A 19,864-nucleotide genomic window follows, 5' to 3' on the forward strand; every position below is an offset into this window, starting at 1 on the left:
GGTAGGAGAGTATAAGACTGGTGGGGGTACAGCTGGGGGCCAGGAAAGCCTCAATTCAAATGTAACTAGACTACAGTTGCAAATAAACTTTAACTTGTAAAATACTTTTGTTATGATCATTAACACGACTGAGTATTGTTTAAACGTTTACATTGCATGTTCATCGTTGGTGAATGTTTTATGTTTTCTTGCATTAAGCAACCTAAATATTGCATTTTCCATCCCGGTGATGGGTAAACAGTCAATTTATAGATGTGACGGTTGTTTGTGCTATTCTAATGACGTCAATGGCAGTGCCTTGTGTTGTTGAGGCTGTTTGTGTTCCAGGTAGTGTTTGTCTCCTATTAGATTTTCTTTGCTGTGCTAAATGATCTGGCTGTGCATGGATCTCAGGCGTGTTCCATCCTCCTAAAGCCTTGTTTTTGTGATTTAAAGGGGAATGTAAGGTTGAGGTATTAAATAGAAGTGCATTATCAACAAACACAAAGACAGATTTGCTAACAAATAGGATTTAAAGCAACCCTGTAGTCTCACAAACATATTAAACCAGCACTGGATGGTAGGTACCATTTGGTCTCAGATGTTATTTTTAATGTCACTGTCCCACTCTGGGTTGTGCCTTAGGAATTTTTTTTTAAAGGTGAAGGATATGAAGGTGATAGATTTGCCACCCAATGCTTGAGCAACCTGTGCTAGGCCCAAGCACCATCATATGCAAATCAGAAAGTTGGTATTTAGATAGGAGGTGCGGTGAGGGCTGGATGCAGTAAGGGTGGCAGTTAAAGGAACATACCATCCAGCGCTTTAGACTACTGGGGATACTTTATCTTTTATGTTTTTTGTTTTTTTTATCACCAGCTGAACAATTTTCAAATTATGTAGTGCAAGTCATCTGATATGTCTTTCTAGTTTGCCAGCATACATCAGTAAGAAACAGCAAGGACATTTGATTACATGTTGCCATTGCTTACCAGTGCAGCTCCAAATGTCGTACTAAGTACTCTAAGCTCGCTCCTGTGCTGGACTACTACCTTACATTTTGTTTACTCATTTGTATTGAGATTGTAGTCCTTCACGGGAGCAAGCTTGCAGCGGTGGCTACTTTACAACACACACACAGGGACCATGGGGAACAAAAGTAGCCACCCTCCAGAAGGAAGGACAGTGTCAGCACCAATCCAAAAATGATTTGAGGATCTACAGCCGAGTTATACACAAATCAGATACATTTTTGTTACTAGTTAAGGTAGTTGGATGCATTTTTAAGATCTAACTCCTGAGTTTAGTGTCGCTTTAACTGAAACAGTGTAAGTTGATTAAAGATTCAGAGTGAATGATTAATTATCTGCATATCTCCTTCATAAAACAATATAAAGTTCAAACTGGAATAAAAGGGATATATTAATGATATGCACATATTTATTATCAACACACGAATAAAAATATCTCATTTTAATTTTTACGTATAAAAAAAATATTTGTTAAACATTCATAAATTCTCTGGGTTTAATACCATAAGAGCCCCATTACAATCTCATAGAGACATGTCATGTATCACAGATTATCTTGTATATGATGGTTTCTATCCAACACATTTCTTGGGGCAAACTCCACTTATTCAAGTTTGCATTTGCAGTTTAAATGCTAAAGATAATGTAAAGGATCATAAGTATGCTATTTAAAGGAGAACTATGAGGTGAGTGCTTTTCACTCACCTCATAGTTCTAGCCGACCTGTGACAATGAGACTGTCACAGGTCGGCTCAGTAGATCGGGAGGTGAGCGAACACATACCGGCGTTCGCTCACCTCTCGATCCTGTCTCGGCTCTCTGCCGTGACAGGGGAGGGGCTGGATTCCCCCCTCCCCGCCCGATCCGCCAGCGCTGACTGGCGCAACGGACGGGGGAGGGTACAGCTGGCTCTGCCTCTAGATAGGCAGAGCCAGCTGTCAGTCACGCAGCTGGGCGGATCTCGGCACAATTGTCGGGATCCGCTTCAGCTGCGGCGTCTCAGTATACCACGAGCAGCAGCTCGCGTTATACTGAGCCCAGGGTGATGGGAGGACGCTAGTTTGTGTCCTCCCGTTACCCTAAGAAGAACTATGGGGAAAAGCCTTAACCCCATAGTTCTCCTTTAATATCACATCTTGAACCAGTGGCAACAAGTCAGAAAATCACCCCCGAGGCGACACATGTAATAGAGAACCAGTAATTCATGTGAAGGGGAACCCTCAGGATAAAGTGGGTCTTCCTGTTAGGATCATCCTGCCTGGTCCCAGCCACCATCTTCCAAATAAAAGTACAGTAAACCTAAGGACATTTCTGGGGGTGCCACATTTCATGTAACAGGGTGTAAGTATTTTTATCTCAAGCTCTATGCAGATTTCTGTTAGAGGTGGTGAGACAATTATATGCAGGAAGATCAGGTTTATGGGAATTCTTGTACACAAATGGTTGCCATAGCTACAGAGAAGAGACATTGTAATGGATTTTGACAGTAATAGATAACCATGCCTATAGACTGAAATGTTTTATTGGGTATGAGGAAAAGCAGACTTTCCTCTTCATACCCTGCACTATATGATATTTGCACTGGACTGTCACAATGAAAGCACTGCTCTGCAGTTTGCATTCTGTGTAAAGCTATAAACCATACACTGCAATGTATGTCACATATTCTGGACCACCATACTTCCTTTGCTGCACCACACATTATATACTTCACTGGACTCCACTCAACCATTATGCAGCGGTCATACAAATACCGCTATCATGGAACTTTACTAGTTGTTGATCTGGAAAACTATAATTCACCTTCAAAAACCTTTATTTAGGTAGGAAGATTTGGTAATACGTGCAGTGTGTCTCTCACCCATGTTTCAGTAATCTGGCATTGAAAATGCCCTTTCAGATGACATCAACCTGCTGTAGGTATCCCTACTTTGACAAAGCGGTAGGACTTGCGTGGGCAAAGGTATGCCAGTGATAGCTAAGCTTTCTGCACTGCTACCCATGCCATGAAGGTCTCTGGCAATGACCAAGACAAAATATATACTATGGCTCTCCAGATTAGAAACTGGGTTATCAAGCCCATTCTCTAAGAAAAAATAAGACATTTGTAATTGTTGCCATGTCTAATCATGAGGTCAAGGACCAGTAAGTCAGTAGACACCAACAGCCCGTGTCTCTGTGCTAAACACTCATATGTGTAAGTGAAGTCTCTAACATTCAGATGGAGAAGCTGGCTTTTAGAAATTACAGAGAGAGAATAATTTTTAAAGAGCAAAAGTTGAAGGAGAACTCCAGCATCATTTTACTCACTTCCTCTGAGCCCAGGCTGTCATGGACCTACCCATTGGAGGTGCATCATCACTGCAACCTGGTGTTCTGCTTTAGGCAAGGTCTAATCCCCTGCTGAGTCGTACCTGAGCCAGGGGATGTTCTTTCACCCCTCTACATGGTTGTGACAGGTTAAGCTTAACATTTCAAATAAGCCACTTGTAAGTTATCTGTATACAGTATGTAAGTCCATTGGAATGTGCATGATAACGTATTTCTGCATCCTGATTTCTGTGAACTGTCAATAAGAATATATTGTGAACATTGGCTGAGGAAAACACTTGCTCTGATACAAATTCAAGATCAGCATGTAATACCTGTGCCTGGTTGGTGGATGATCTTAAGACCCACAATGATAGAGTCATCTGTGGTATCAATAAACAAACATAGCTAGGGCTAGTGTCAATGGGCATTTGCAGCTTGCTTTTAGGTGGATTCTGCTTACATTTGACATGTATAAGATACTGTGAGACCATTGGCAAGTTCAGGTGACCTCCATCTGAGCTGCATTTACCTCCTTCTATGCTGCTTCAAGCTGCTTTTGCATTCTCATTGACTTGTATTAAGAGAAGCAGGTTTGACTTGTACAAATCTCTGCCAATACAGGCCCTTACTTTGACAGTTTTGGCATAGTTCAATCAAACATGCCAGGGCTGCTTTTCATTTCCAATCTTTCAATCTTGCCCTGGTTTCAGGTACAGAGATTACAGAACTCTCAGTGTGTAAAACCTTGTTCTACTCGCTTATTATAAAATGAACAGCCTAACAAAGTCTTCGATGTTGTGTTGTGGATGTATTAAATGTTTGTACCCCATGTTTATTTTTTATGTAACGGCATGAGCATGTCTTTCATTTTCCTTTTGCATGTGAACATGAAGATGAGGAATGCCAAGATTTTGAAGAACAGGGCTCAGAGGTGGAGACAGGTTGGTCTTAGCTTAGAATATTAGGCCACCTATTCCGTAGTTTGTGTAGTATTAGTGTTTTGAGTTATATCTAATCTGCACATTTACTTGTAGCTTATGACAAGCCTGTTTGCTCCTTGTCTTACCAGCTTCTAGTGAATGGAAAACCTGCATGTTCCATGAATGTTTTATAAATGGTGCTGGACCTGTACATACTTTGGGGTCTATTTATGAGTGTTTTCATGCAATACTTGGACCCAAGATTCAGACATTTTGTTATCGGTTTCATGTGGAACAATGGGTTTTCTATAAATCTTGTGTGAAAACATTGCTTTGCTGTAATGTGTGTATATCACAAAACTGGCCAAACAAAATGTGAAATCCATCGTCACATATGTATATTTCAACTGTGTATTTAGCTGTTTACCTGGAGTTCTATTTTAATTCATTAAGAAGTCATGGAAGGTCAAAATCATTTCCATTTGCTCAATGGATGCATTTTTAGCAGACCATATAAGTATCTGACATGCTAATGATTAAATAAAAAATGTGCTATAAGCATTTTCATTAAGGTTTTTATGCAACAAGTTACATCAAGTGACGCTCTTAAATGAGCTTCATCAGCAGCAAAGTGACCTTTAAAACTTTGGCAACTAGGCAGAGCATCGGAACACTCAGTGCGCTTGTATAGGCCACCCGGCCTTCTCTGTGGCAATGACAGAGCCGCGCTGAGTGTTTCTGGAGAGTGTAATTAGAAATCTTCTTTTTCTTAATAGCTAGAGATAGCAGAAATCCTGCCTTCTCTTAATTACATGGATTCAGATTAAATTATCGGATTGCAGCTCTTTGCCTGTGGCTGTGAGAAAAGTAATTGAATGATGTGCATATATTAATGTCACCCAGACTTAGAGTCCTCTCTTTGTTCTGATCATTTTAGGCTGGTGAAATTAGGCTACCCTGATTGGTTGCTGCCCTCTTAGGCGCGTTGGTTTGATTTCTCACAATGTATATTATTGGCTTATCTTACATCTAAGTATTTTTCATGCCATCTGAAAGCATGGAAACGTAAAACTTTGTCCAGACTTTATTTGCAGCTCAATTTTGTTGCCCAAACAATGGTGATTTACTACATGGGCACATATTTTATTAGAAGCCAAATCTGTATTATGTTGAATTGCAAAATTGCCATTTAGCATAAATTTCGAAAGCTGCATGTATTCTATGCACAAAAGGACCTTTACAGATTTTTATGTGGCATTTTTACAAAATTAGCAGTTCCTGGTATAACCATCATATATGGGCATGCCTAACTCGCTTCCAAAGATGTTTATCTCCCTTATTCCAGTACTGTTTTAAACTTGCCCCATGTGCCTTCCTGTTGATTATTGGGGCTGCCCATCACAAGGAGGTGCCTGCCTATATATTCATATAATACGAGGCTTTGAAAAATTTACCCACCAGAATGAACTTTCCTTTGCCTGTTTATTCCACCCCCCTCCTCCCTAGAAGCATATAGTCACCTTTATTTGCTCCCCCACTGCTCTGTTCATCTGCCTGGAGTAGGGAAAGAATGTCCTGTGTAGGCTCTAGGCCTACTTGTTGGAGCTTACACAGAGCTATGGACGCCTTCTCTGCTTCCATGTGACAGCATTTAGCCAATCACAGACAACAGAACTATCACATAAGAGAGAGTCACAGCCTCACCTATACCTGGCAGCAGAAGAGAGTGGCGGAGGAATGAAGGAAAGGTGATCATATGCTGCGAAGTAAACCTTAGCCCTGCATGGGCAAATTAAAGGCTCACTTTAAAGACTACCCTGCTGTTTATTTTATTGTATTAGATTATTCAATCTGCCATTTAGATACAAAAAGACAAAGTCCATTCAACTATAATGTAGGACAAACAAATTGTGATTTCCCTTTTAATGTTACAGACCAAGCAAATGGCACTGTTTTCCATTATTAGTGAGCTCCTGGTTAATCCAGTAGAATATTTAACATGTACAAGTTATACACATTTTGTAAAGTAAACTCTGAGGTGACTAAACCCTTGTACAATCCACTGTGAGGGCAGAGAGTAGATAACAGAGGTGGGATTTAGCTAGTGGGTGTTCAGTAACGCAAGTAGGATTCAATAACACTCTTCTGAAACAAACTAAAAAAAGAATAGGGCAATGCCTGGCATTCCTACCTGCCTTCTTTGCCACATGTATTCTCTCCAATACTGTGCAAGGTTTAATGTCCATTGGGGCGGATTTATTAAAGGTAACATGTAAAAAAAAAAAGTTGAGATGATGCCGATGTCAGCCATTTACATTTCATGTTTTGTTTTCTCAGTTTATTCTGTGGTTCTTGGTGTTTCCAAGCACATCTGTGTACTGTGTGTGTGCAGTATTTTTGTTTATTTAGTAAGGCAAAGTGCAAGAATTATTTTTCATTAAAATAATTTATCTTTTAAAGATACAAACGGACATCTGATTAGTTGTTGCACAATGCCTTAGTGAATAACTCTCTATGTTGTGCTGCTGTATATTAATAACAGCTGTCTATTTTTGATAAAGATTATGAGGAGAAGCTGCAAAGCCCACCAGTGAATGGGAGAAAAGGCAAGTTACTGATGTAGCTAGTGGACTGAGGCTCCACCGAGAACTTACTATGGGGGAAGTGTGACAGTATAATGGAGAATACAAGTATTCTATTGGTTGTAAGATACTGAACATACTGTTACTATGTTGTAGTGCAGGGGAAGTTTAGGAATCAATGATCCTAGTGACCAGTAATTACATTTATGGAAGCTCAAGTAAATTATAGTGTCACCCATAGCATGGAATCAGATGTCTGCTTTGATTTTCTAATTGGCTTTCCAAATATATTTGCTACAAACTGACTGGCCAGTAAGTGACCAAATAGAAGGCTCCTGTGTGGATGCTCAGCAGTGGTCTCTCTTAATGAAAGCTAAACTAACAGTAAAGACATTTGGTCCAGGTTTATAAGGACAGGGGTCCGCCAAGGGTCATGCAAGGGAAAGAGCTTCTATTTGGCTATAGATGCTCATATCTCAGCTCCCACCTGGTCTAAAAAGGCCATCATCTTTCTGTTTAAGCCATTAATGTATTCTAAACATCCTTGGTCACATTAAAAATATATGCTGTAATATTTAACCTTTATCCATCTAGTTTCCATGACTCTAAATCGATGGGAATATTTTCATATTTCAGAACAGAAATAAAATGTTGTCCCCAAAATAAATCTGAGGTTACCCTCTCAAGATGTAATTTGTATGAAGACAGGAAGGCCCTTGCCATAGAATAACTAAAGTCTCAAAGTAGACCTAAGTAGGAAAGGCTGGTGTCTCCTATAATGAGTGTGAATGTGTTTGACCCAGCCGTGTATCTTCTATAGATATAGGCAAAAAACGTTTCTAGTCCATGTACATAAAAAACAAGTGCACATAGCTTAAAAGTTCAATATCATGGAGTTCAGGAGATCCTACGTGCTGCAAGTGGCAGCAGCAAAAAACATATAGGACAGAGGCTAGGCAGTGTAAAGCTGGCCATACACCTTACAATTTTTGATTGGAAATTTTCGTTGCTGCCAAGAACCCTCTTTCGATACTAGCTCAAATAGCCCATCAAGCACAGACCAATGTCGATTTCAATTATCATTCGTTACCAGCAATACTAACTTAACAAATTTCGTCAACCGACAGAACGGATTTTGCGCATGTGCAGTGTTCTTGTTGTGGTTTTTTTCATACATAAATGCCACTAATCCATCTTTTTTCATTCGGTTCCAAAAACGTTTTCCAGCCTGCCCAAAATTTGGCCAGTTGTACAGTAATTGTGATCATTCACTTCCCATTACCTGGCCGATTATCGTACGAAAACCTGATCGCATTCGTTTTTTGTATGATAATCGTAAGGTGTATGGGCACCTTCAGTCCTCAAACAGATGAGCAAACAAAACCTGGTGATGAGGTGAGGGATTGAAGCTGTGGCCATGCTTTAAGGTCCACCAATGAGGGCAGGTGTGCACAGCAGGGACCTGAGCTGCAGTGCTGAGTAACAACCTATGGTTGTAAGATGATCATTATATTCAAACCACCTAAAACTGAAATTATTTTTTTTCTCAATAGTCCCCAGGCTCCTAGATATCTGCACCTTGCTGCCCAACCCCCATTCTGTTACAGTCATTATGGGCTTATTTCACACTCCTTGTTGGGCTTTTAATTTGTTTTAAATTACAGACTCTGCAACAAGAGAAGTTAGAGTGCTTTTGCTAAACCAGAGACTGAGACTACATGGTTATAAATAACAGGGTGCTGAAATCCCCTAGAAATAAGAAGCCAGTGAGAAATCGGCTGATGTTGTATTACAGTTTAGAAGTATGTCATGTTATCAGTAATGTTTTTTGGGGAATTTATTTATCCCCACAGGAGTCTTCTTATGATAAATTCAGTTACTACTCCATCAATTGTCTTATGAATGAGTATATACGTTCTCAATGTACCCCCACTTCCTCTTTATTGTTTTGTTCTGTGTGCCGTGTATTTTGTGTCACAGTGTGTAGTGACCTAAGTACATAGTCTTTAAATGCCTTCTTGGAATTGACCCTTACATTTTTCTGTTTTTAAAAGTCTTTTATTTTTAAATTGCACGTACCAGCCTTACGCAAGTGAAGCAGTCATTTGTGACTTAAACTGCAACTCCAAGCAAAAGATTTGTCATTCTGTTGAGCCAGTATTTTGATTCCTATATAGATTCTACTCTTCACAGCTTGGATAATTACTCTACTACTTCCTGGTTTAGCTTTACAATGTCCTGGTTTAGACTTAACGGAATCCTGTCATGAGAGAAATGGCAGGCTGCCATTGCTGACCTTTTTCTGAACATACTTATGCAGACCCACTGGCTTCTAATTCACTGACCTGAAACAAGTATGCAGATCAGTAAACTCAGAGAAAATTCAGATGTCCTAATCTGCATAGTTGTTCTGTGTCAGGCTAGTATAATTATCAAAGGAAAGGTCATCACTGGCATCTCCTGTGTTTCTCCTTGGGACAGGTTTCCCCTAGGCCCCTTTCACATTGGTGGTAAAATGCACATTGTTGCAACACACAGTCATTTTGCATACTTCATTGCATTTTGAATGACACCCCACACAGTTACAGTAGAAATCAGTGCATGCCATATGTTTTGGTACACTTCTTTAAGAAAAATGTATATATCCTGTTTCTATGTGCTAAGGTGCACTGGCAACCCAATGGACTACTTTTGTACATTGAACCTTAACACACGGTAACACATTACACACGATCATGAATGCAGTGCATAATGTGTAGGGGCCCTTAAAGTGACGTTAAACCCTCAGATTTCTTAACATAAACCAATACTGTAATGTGTGCCTTACTGTAATCCATGGTTGTTTCCCTTCTCTTTGCTGTTCTTCCTTTTAAATCTTCATTAAGTCTTCTCATGCTTGGGGAGAACTTACCTTTTCAGCTCAGGGCCTCTTCCTGTAGTGCTGGCTCAGGTTACAAGCCTATACAAATGGATACACAGACACCGTGTATCCATTCCTGAGACAAGGCAGCCTGCTGCAAAACAGAAGTTCTGCAGAGCATGAGAACAGATACAGATTTAAAAGGAAGAGCAGCAAAGAGAAGGGAAACTACCATGGATTACAGTAAGGCGCACATTACAGTATTGTTTTATGTAAAAAAATCTGAGGGTTTAATATCACTTTAACCTTCCTGACTCAGCTTTCTGCTAATTGGACAGAGGTGGTGTCATTGTCCATTGAATAGGTGACGAGCTGCATTGCTGAACCAGGAAATACGTGTGCCACTTGCCTGTGGCACACATATCTAGTGATGCCGATATGCTTAAATGTTGAACAGAATTGCAAATCCTTTGTCAGATAAACAGCTTATACATCATTTTGCCTGTGTATTTAGTTTCTGCCCAGAGTTCTAGTTACATTCAGCCATTTTGTGCTTTTCAAATCATAAACAGGCCTATCAATTCCTGAGCATCAAAATGCTTTGCAACTCTTAAAAACATTATTTACAGTGTGACTATTTTTGGGAGGCTGCCATTTATAAAGTGTAACCCTTCATTCTCTTAAACATTAGTTATGCTCACAAGAGGGCTGCAAGATCTTTGTTACAGGCGTTCTTTATTACAGCGGATGCAGCCATACTTTGAACTAGACCAATGTTTTAGAAAACACAGTGGGGGGAATTTATTAAAACTGGAGCAGACAAAATCTGGAGCAGATGTGCATGGCAACCAATCAGCTTCTCTCTTTCATTTTTAAACCTTAACTGAACAAACTGAAGAAAGAAGCTGATGTTTTGTCTGCTCCCGTTTTGATAAATTTCCCCCCAATGTGTTCCTTAATGTGGAACTGCAGGCAGATATGTATCCTTTGTAGTCCATGACACTCTGCAAGGAACTCTTGACACCTTTACCGATAATGATGATGTCACCAGGCGTCTCAGGTTACAGCCTTAAAGTGACACTAAACTCAGGAGCTAAATCTTAAAAATGAATTCAAGTACCTTAACCAGGGCCGGATTTCCCACAAGGCCAACCAAGGCCCGGCCTTGGGGCAGCAGGGACTCGAGGGGCACAGGGGTGTGGAATTCCTATCTCCCGATGCCTGGGACATGGAGTTCTGGGCGCCGGGTGGGTAGTTGTTTTCTACATTTAGCCCTTCTAAATATACAGCTGGGAAGCCGCCACTTGTTTTGTACAAGTGATCTCGGTGACTTTGCCGAGATCACTTTTATGTAGCCTGCATTGTGAAACCTGGACTTGGGGCAGCAGAGAGAGTTAATCCGGCCCTGACCCTACCTATTAACAAAAATGTATCTTATTTGTGCATCACTCGGCTGTAGATCCTCAAATCATCTCTGAATTGGTGCTGACACTGGCCTTCCTTCTGGAAGCTGCAAGTTTGCTCCCGTGATGGACTACAATCTCAATACGAAACAGACTAAACAATACTCGCTCAGTAAACATGAGATTGTCGTCCATCTCGGGAGGGATCTTGGATCGGTGGCTACTTTACAACACACACAGGGACCATGGGGAACAAAAGTAGCCCGCCTCCAGAAGGAATGACAGTGTCAGCACCAATTCAGAGATGATTTGAGGATCTGCCGCTGAGTGACACACAAATAAGATACATTTTTGTTGATAGTTAAGGTACTTGAATGTATTTTTAAAGATTTAACTCCTGAGGATAGGGTCACTTTAAGGAATAGCAGAAGTCACAATCCCCTTTTATTGTCACAGCTCCCTTTAGGATGCCTTCTGCTAATCAGTCTTGTAGAGGAGAGGGAATCTTTAACTATCAATACAGGTTTTACTTTTATTTGGTTAATATTCATTTTCTCATGGAGTTTTTAAAATGTGGGATACCTCTGAGGAAAAGGGACTTTGTGCTTTGGTCCTATTTTTCATGAAGGGCCCGTTACCACCTTTACTTTTATCACGCACTTTGGAACACAAATCGCATATGTCATAGAAACACATGGTAACCAATGAGCCCATTCACATCCATGCACCGCATAGGTAGATGCTGCCTTCCCCTCCTGTATAACTCCTCCCACTATCACTTCAAGGATATAATATATACATATCTTATATAATACAAATCCAAAGTAGGTATAGAGGCACGCACGGCTATATCTGCTATAAAGTAAAGTAAGAGATGAGTGAAATTGAAAGTTTTAATTAACATTTGGGAGATTACAGTATTGGAGTCATTGTGGAAGGCAAAATGAATGTGGCTTTTGGCGTAAGAGCACAATGGGCTTTAAATGGCCCCAAATAGCTACAGATTATCCTTTCAATTATCTTTTTTTTTCTGCAGAAAGAAAACAGGCTGTGGAAAAAAAGTTTAAAAAAAAATAGTCAAAAAATTTACAATAATTATCAAATTTGCAAAAAGAAAATAAAAGACACAAATACAATACAAAAAAAACAAAATCAAATAAATTGAAGTACTATAAATAACCCCCTTAACACAAATAAAACTGAACCAAATAAATACATTTAAAAAAGTTTTTTTTTTTTAAAGAAAATATTATCTAAGCAGCTCAGTAGATAACACTGCCAGTGGTGAAATCAGTAATTTAGCTGTGCAATCAATTTCAGCAAAATCACTCCGCTCATCTCTACAGTCAAGAACTGTGAGCTGAAACAGAAATTTGTGGAGCATATTGTTCATACTGTTAAAATAAATTTTAACCATTTGACATTTGTACAGTGAAAATACATGATTGCAGTTTTCTCCGTTAACAAGCTTCAAAGATGAGTGTGCAAAGTAGAATTTCTTTTAGATGATTGAAAAAAAAAATTTGGATTGAAAAACTGTGTAGAGAAAAGAAAAAAGGAAATAATTCAGGGATAAGTTAATAAATAATGTAAGAGATTAAAAAACTGCCATTACATAGAAATAAACAAGAGACGGATGGACTGATGGATCAATATTATTAGTATTTTCTCTTTTATCACATTAAACAGATTTTATATAACGCCAACAGTTTGCGCATCACTTTACAAAATAAGTGTAGGCAATACAGTTATAATACAATTCAATACAGGAGGATTAGGGAAGCACTGCCCGTGAGAGCTTACAATCTAAAGGGAGGGGGCAAGTGATGCGAAAGCATTCATTGTGAGGGTTAAGCTGATGGAGAAAGTAAAACCGTTTTTATGTGGCTTAAAACACATTGATTCACTTACATGTTAAGCAGTACAATACTACTGCCAGAAGAGGGCACAAGATATCTGTGTTTAGCACTCTTTAGAAAATGTACATGATAGAGTAGCATAGTGTGGCCTGTGAAGAAACAAGGAAACCGGAGTTACATTTAAACTTAAAACACATTTCCCATGTTTACGTCTGAGATTGATTTTTGTTATATCAATCACTGAGGCCATATACTCATTACATTAAATCACATTTTTATTGTTGGGTATTTGCATAGTGCTAATATTTCAGAGTGAAAAAATAATTTTAACTTTAATATCACTTTAATTTATTATGTTCACTTTGCAACGTGAAGCTGTGCTGTTGTCAGTCATGTGTGAGCAAAAATCCTGTATTTTTTAAATTGTCCTACCACATGATTAGGTATTAAAAGTAAACACAGCTTCACCTCATTTACTAAGCTAACTGAAAATTCACTTTGCACTGTGAACTTCTTTAGTAAATCAACCCACTGCCTCAGCCTTAGAGTATGCATAACAAATAAGAAAAAATAAAGGCCTATAGTTAGGGCCGTATTTCCCACAAGGCCAACCGAGGCCCGGCTCGGGGCAGCAGGGAGTAGAGGGCCAGCAGGGGTGTGGAGTTCCTATCTCCTGACGTCCGGGACATGGAGTTCTGGGTGCCGGGCGGGTAGTTGTTGTCTACATTTAGCTCTGCTTTGTGCAAGCAGGGCTAAATGTACAGAGGGGAAGCTGCTGCTTGTTTTGTACAAGTGATCTGGGTGATGTCGCCGAGATCACTTGAATGCATCCTGCATAAGGGGGGGGGGTGAACCTGGCTATAGTTGTTTGCATCCATCTTAAGAGCCATGTCACTGTAGTGATTCTATGTTGCCAGTGACATAATCAGCAAGGTACAGCTGACACCTTTCCTAATGAGCATGATTGGGGATGCTCAAAGTGAGTAGGCGTGCAAGATGGGGCAATGATGAAATTCCAGATTGCCCATGTGCAGGGATGAAATGGGCAAACGTATTGTGATTCGGTGTTAGGAGGATTTACCAATAGAGAGTGGTGAATGTCTGCAGGTGATTCCTTTCATTAAATGTAGCCTATACCATTTTAAAACGAGAGAAGCAGCATTTGACATGAAAATGTGAACAATCAGGATTTTCAAACATCTTTTTAAAAGGTTGAATGTACTGGGGAATCATTAAAGCGAAAATATGCTTTAAAAATCAGGTGAATGTCTTTGGATGCGTAACAGATAATTGGTGAATTCACCATTTGGCCTTTCATAAATAGCCCCATTACAGTAAAGGAGCATTTTAGACTTTTTTAACTTTACAATTACAGTGTTTCCTGGGTATCCTTAAATAGGATCTGTCCTGGAGAAACTGCCCAAAAAAGGAATGGAGAGGACAAAAGACTAGTTAACAGTATTGCCTGTTGGCACCCAGCAGCTGATCTTTTACCCACTACTGACTTACCATGCCTTGTTCTGCACTGTGACTCAGTGGCAGGGCAGGGTTTTGCTTTTTCATGTTAGATCTGTCCCCCTGTTGACTGGTGGTCTAATGACTGGTGGGGTTATTAATCAGGACCAGCAGTAGAATGAATGAAGCAGAATTATGGAGATCCTTGCTATGTAGGTCCTCAGGTACAGCGTCCTTTCCAGCAGGGAGAACAGTGAGCAGTACAGTAGTGACATCACCAAATATCACTTCAAATATCCTAAGACTAGCAGTCAGAGGCAGCAGTACCTTAAATAACCTATGCTGCAGGTATAAAGCTATAAGGCTACAGACCAGGAGTACCTAGGCATAATCACAACTCAAGAATTTAAGACTAAGGCACATTTGTCAGGGCACTGCATAGGCACAATTAACATTTCTAGATGCTCCTTATAAGATAGCATATCTTCACTTTTCTGATTCAGCTCCACAGTTTACTGACTGGTATTCATGATTGTCTGGAGTTCATCTTTAATGCTGCAGATTAAGATAAGGTTGCATTTATTTTCACCCAAATCCGCAGGCCCGTTGGCCCAGTGTAAATTAAGCACAGTCTCTTTAGTTATTTTGAACCATTTCTGGTCCTGTTTTTTACACACAGGAATTTTTGTGTGTGTGTGTTTTTTGTACACACAGGAATATGGTCAGAAAGGCCTATAAATAAACCTGAACATTCACTGATATCAAAGTTCTAAATGGCACAATTCAGCCTCAGAGCTACGCCATTGTTATTTAGAAGCTGTGTTATAATTTATTCATGCCTTGTACATTTCATCATATGAATTAATAACCTCCTTGTGCTTTAGGATGGCAGTTTGATTTTTCCACCGTTTTTGATAAGTTTCCAGTAGGGATAAAGGCAACAATTTCAGGTTTTCTGCATCTTGCATCTTGCTGTTGCATCCTTTCTTGCTTAGATGAAATTGGAACTAAGCTGCATCAAATAAAACATGGCTCAAAGTTAACCTGTACTTTACCTATAATGGGCAAAGTGACAATTTCACACTACTGTAGGGTCCTTTAACAAGTATATACTTTCCATCCACTCAGGTCCGTAACTACAGATCACAGGGCCCCATAGCAAAAATGTGATGGGGCCCCCATGATGACCTCTCTCTGAGCTGTGAGTGATGATGCCAAGATCCTACATACTCCTCTTGTGCAACTGAAGTCATCTCTACACTGTAGATTTTACAGGGGATTATAGTTATCATCAACTGCAACCATTCCAACCCTTAATGACGCAGAACTGCATTATCTTGACATGTTCTATGTTTAATTTGCCTCAACAACCTAGCTGGGCCCCCTTCCACTCTCAGGCCCCATAGCAGCCACTTGGGCTGCTATGGCTATAGTTACACCACTGCTTCCACTCACTCCCCTACATTACCTATCTGCTGACAGTGAACCCCAAAGTTCTGAGTAAGACTGTACATGCCAGAACCAAACACCACCTTAAACAATTGGGGGAAAGTGTGCACAGTCTGTATAGGATTCACTGGAGCACTGGGTTCTGGTACTGGATTCGTGCAGGGGGGTCCAAAAAGATACAAAATCAACACTTTTTTGGGGTTACCTAAGCTTGGTCCCACACAACACACAAGTAACCAATTAATTGCTAAAAGCAACCTACTAAAATATAAAGAACACAGGGCATTTAATTGTGGTTGCACACTGCTCGAAACCAGCGTCTTGGCTCCAACTATACTGCAAACAGGCTGGTAGGAACTTAATGCGGAACTACATCCTCATATTCTTTTACAGCCAAGGAAGCGCCATCTTAGCCTCTATTTGGATTGCAGTTGCCATGGTGCTGCACACGTGATTAGCTATTACAACACCCATTGAAAGCTAGAAATCTGAGGAGGGCTGAAGATACATGCAAGGCCATCTGCGTTCCTATACTGTATGCATATATTCACTTCACATAATATTTTCTTGAAGATCCCCCTCATTTGCTACGGATGTGAGGAACAAATGCCTAGACTTTTGCCCCAACATAAGAGCAAACCTGGAGTAGCGTGTTCTCCTAGAAATGTTAGGCCATTTATTAAAGTTTATCCACCCCTTCAAGACTTTTACATAGCTTATTGTTTATTTGAACATTTGAACATATGTCCACAATAAGTCCTTTATTCTTCAGCGGTTAGCACATCTTGCATGTCTTCTGTACTTGTACTAGAATTTGGTCTGCTTCATTTGCTTCTCTACATGTTAATAAATGATGAAGTTGCAGAACTATATGAAAATCAGAGTACAAAGCTGTTTTGCTGATTAGAAGAGGGTTATCACGCTGCTTACATCAAAGGTTACACCCCTAAACCTGACTATATACTTACAATGGCAGTAGGACATTCATTCACTATCCAAATGGCAAACAATTGTTCTATTAAAAAAAAACTAAGGTGCATGCATTTTTTTTTTCTCTAAGAATGCTTTTTGAGTAGTGACTGGTTACATTTATTGCCCGGAAAAAGAAAGATTGTTCCTCCAGTCCAACCTGGCCATGAGCCATCCTTCCAAGGTCAGATGCCATGTTGATTAGAGTCAGCTGGTATCAATAAACAATCATTCCTTTATCAATCTTGACACCATGAGAGTTTGTGTTGAAGTTCTTCATAGATTGGCTGAGCATCATTGGAGCATGTTAGGGGATGGACATCTAATGTTTATGGGTAATTTCTACATATTTCTTTGATATTCTTCATCCAAAAAAACACTACTTAGCATTTTAACACCGTTAACAATAAGTAATTACAAAAGGGAAGGCTATAGCGCTGGTAATAGTCTATTCTGTTTTACACATAATTTATGCATTTTGGTCAAATAGGTTGAGCGATTATGTTAGATTGTTATGCTTTCATATTTTGTGTTTTTAGTCATTTGAGGTTTTTTTTATTATGTTTCCCATCTCTGCAAATCTGTGTTTACTTTAAAAATGTCCAGAATTGTTTCTGACAATTAGGAATTTACTATCTAGCTTTCATCTGCTCTGTATCAATTTAAGATTACTGTGGGGACAGTGGTGCATTAAAGTGAACCATATGTACTCCTCACTTCCCTTGCTGATCATCATTTTGTAGTGACCTTGAGACTGGGAGTCCACTATATGAAGGAGATTAATTGATCTTTGTGGACGTCCTGCTTCCTTAGCCGTTTCTTCTTTATTTCTGAAGTCAAAGTGGAATAGCAGAAAAATTGGAGGATAAAGCCTGAGTACCTAAGCCCCGAAGTTCTAACATTTGTCAAAACACCCTTCTTTATTTTGGCAGTGTAATCCTTTGCACACTAAGGCTCGATCTACTAAAGAAGTAGAACGTTCAGCCCAGTGATCCCCTGTTTTCTTCAAATAGCCAGTCATATGCAAGGGACAAAAAATCGGAATTTCCCTTTGACTTTCTTGAACTTCCCTTGGACACGATTGGATGTAATCACAGCTTCACCAGTCCTTATGAACATCAGCTACACTTTTAGCAAGCTAACTCCTATGTACACTGCAGCACATTCATGATAAATGACAGCAAAATAGAACACAAAGTATACTACTAGGGCACTGTTTTCTAAAGCTTATTAAGATTTGAAAATGAAAGATAGAAGCTGATTGGTTGCCATGCACAGCTACTCCAGTTTTTGTCTACTCCAGTTTTGATAAATCCCCTCACTGTTTTTAAGAAGGAAATTCAAATTTATTAGTTTCCCATTACCTGATTGTCGGTTTGATGTGAACACAGGTTTGTTGGGGACCTCACATAGAATCTACATGTGCATAAATATATGTACAGTATATATATATAAAAATGTTTGCTAATAACGTTTTTGGTTTTATTAAGTTCCTTGGTATTTAAACATTTTTGTTTGTGTAAAGCGAAGATAAATAGAACCTTTGTGTGCACCAAATTTAGTTTCCTTTTTCATTTGTCCCAAATGTAGCACCCTCCACCACCATGTTGTGCGCCTTTGTGTTGTGTCCACGTACTGTTATGTTTCTGACAAGTTTTAATCTCTCTTGGTTTATGCTAGAAGTTACTTGGGAAGACCAGCAGAGAAAGGTGAATGGTGCAATAACTGATGACAAACAATTGCCAAGAAAGAAAGCCCATTCAGAGCCAGGTTTGTCAGGGTTTTGGAAAACCACCTGAAAAGCATGAGGCTTGCGCAGAGGGGGAGGCTCATGCTTTTGTAATGAGTGTGTTCATCATCTGCGCTTCTCACTTTGGTGTGTTTAGGCGTAGTTCCTGAGAGTAACGCCTTTTACTCAGTGTTGTGTATCATCCCTTTTCAGAAAAAAATTAGTTCCAGTCTCAATCGTGGCAACAAAATTACACCAACAATCCAAAGCGTAGGACCAAATTATATTTAGTTTAAAATCTTGTTACCAAAATACTTCTGAAATGGGGAGATAATATGTGACATATATGTAGATAGTTCTTAGATGTTTTCCTGTTCATGGTTCTGTTCATTAATTTATTATGTATTTATGGCTGGATTTAGATAACATTAACATATAGGCATATATCTGTTAATGGTATGGGCTGGTATGCAAATCTGGGTTATCCACCAGCCTAGGGGCCCAGTGGATGTCCAGGGTGCCCAGCTACAGTCTTCATACTCCTGCAGTAAATCAAAAGGGATAGCGCTATTGGTCAATGCTGTACCCTTGCCTGTCACTTTACAAGGGAGGATGTACTTGTCTGATGGGGAGTGGCCATGCCAGGACAAGCAGAGAAAGTAAGGTTGCTTCTCTGTGCCTATTGCAATCTTAAACAATGCCAATAAAAGGGACGAGGAGGACAAGCCTGTTACCTTGCCTAGGGCCCCATCCTGCCTTAGTGTGTCTCTTTTGGTATGTCTGAGCTTTTTCTAGGCTGGGAACCGCTACTGCAGAATGTTTGGCCTTATTTAAGACACCATTAGTAACAACGCATATTTTGCTGTAGCCTAACCACATTCAACTTAATGCTGGACATGCATGCATTGATTTTTCATGTGACTGACCATTCAGTTCAATTTTATAAATCATTGGTATGTTGGAAATGCCTTGATGCAAGCTAAGTGGTAAATTCACATGCATGAACCCGATCACTTTCAATGCTAAAAACCTTATAATCACCTGTTCCTGATCCAGCAAGATGTTGGGTGCGTGTACCTGTCAACACTGCAGAGATGATTCTCAGAATCTTCTGTGCTGGAGAGATTACAAGTATGAGCTTGTACTCTGGACTAACTCTCCATAGGATTGAATGAAAGTTCCAAGCCCCTGTGTTACAGGGCTGCACGGCCGATATCTGTCTGGATCTGGGACAGGTGAGTATATAGACTGAAAAGGAAAGTGGGCTACAAAAAAGTATAAATGAATCAAAGGTGTTGAGACAATTCAAACTTCG

General features: G+C 39.7%; 1 protein-coding gene across 1 annotated transcript in view; it reads left to right on the plus strand.

The window, feature by feature from the left end:
* RIMS2 (regulating synaptic membrane exocytosis 2) overlaps positions 1-19,864 on the plus strand; it is a 532,133-nt gene that overhangs the window by 417,457 nt on the left and 94,812 nt on the right. The window contains exon 23 of the mRNA XM_018559015.1: positions 18,501-18,590. Within this exon, the coding sequence (XP_018414517.1) occupies positions 18,501-18,590 (90 nt within the window). The remainder of the gene's footprint in view (positions 1-18,500; positions 18,591-19,864) is intronic.

This window comes from Nanorana parkeri, unplaced genomic scaffold (assembly GCF_000935625.1).
Source record: "Nanorana parkeri isolate BGI_ZX_2015 unplaced genomic scaffold, ASM93562v1 scaffold16, whole genome shotgun sequence".
NCBI lineage: Eukaryota > Metazoa > Chordata > Amphibia > Anura > Dicroglossidae > Nanorana > Nanorana parkeri.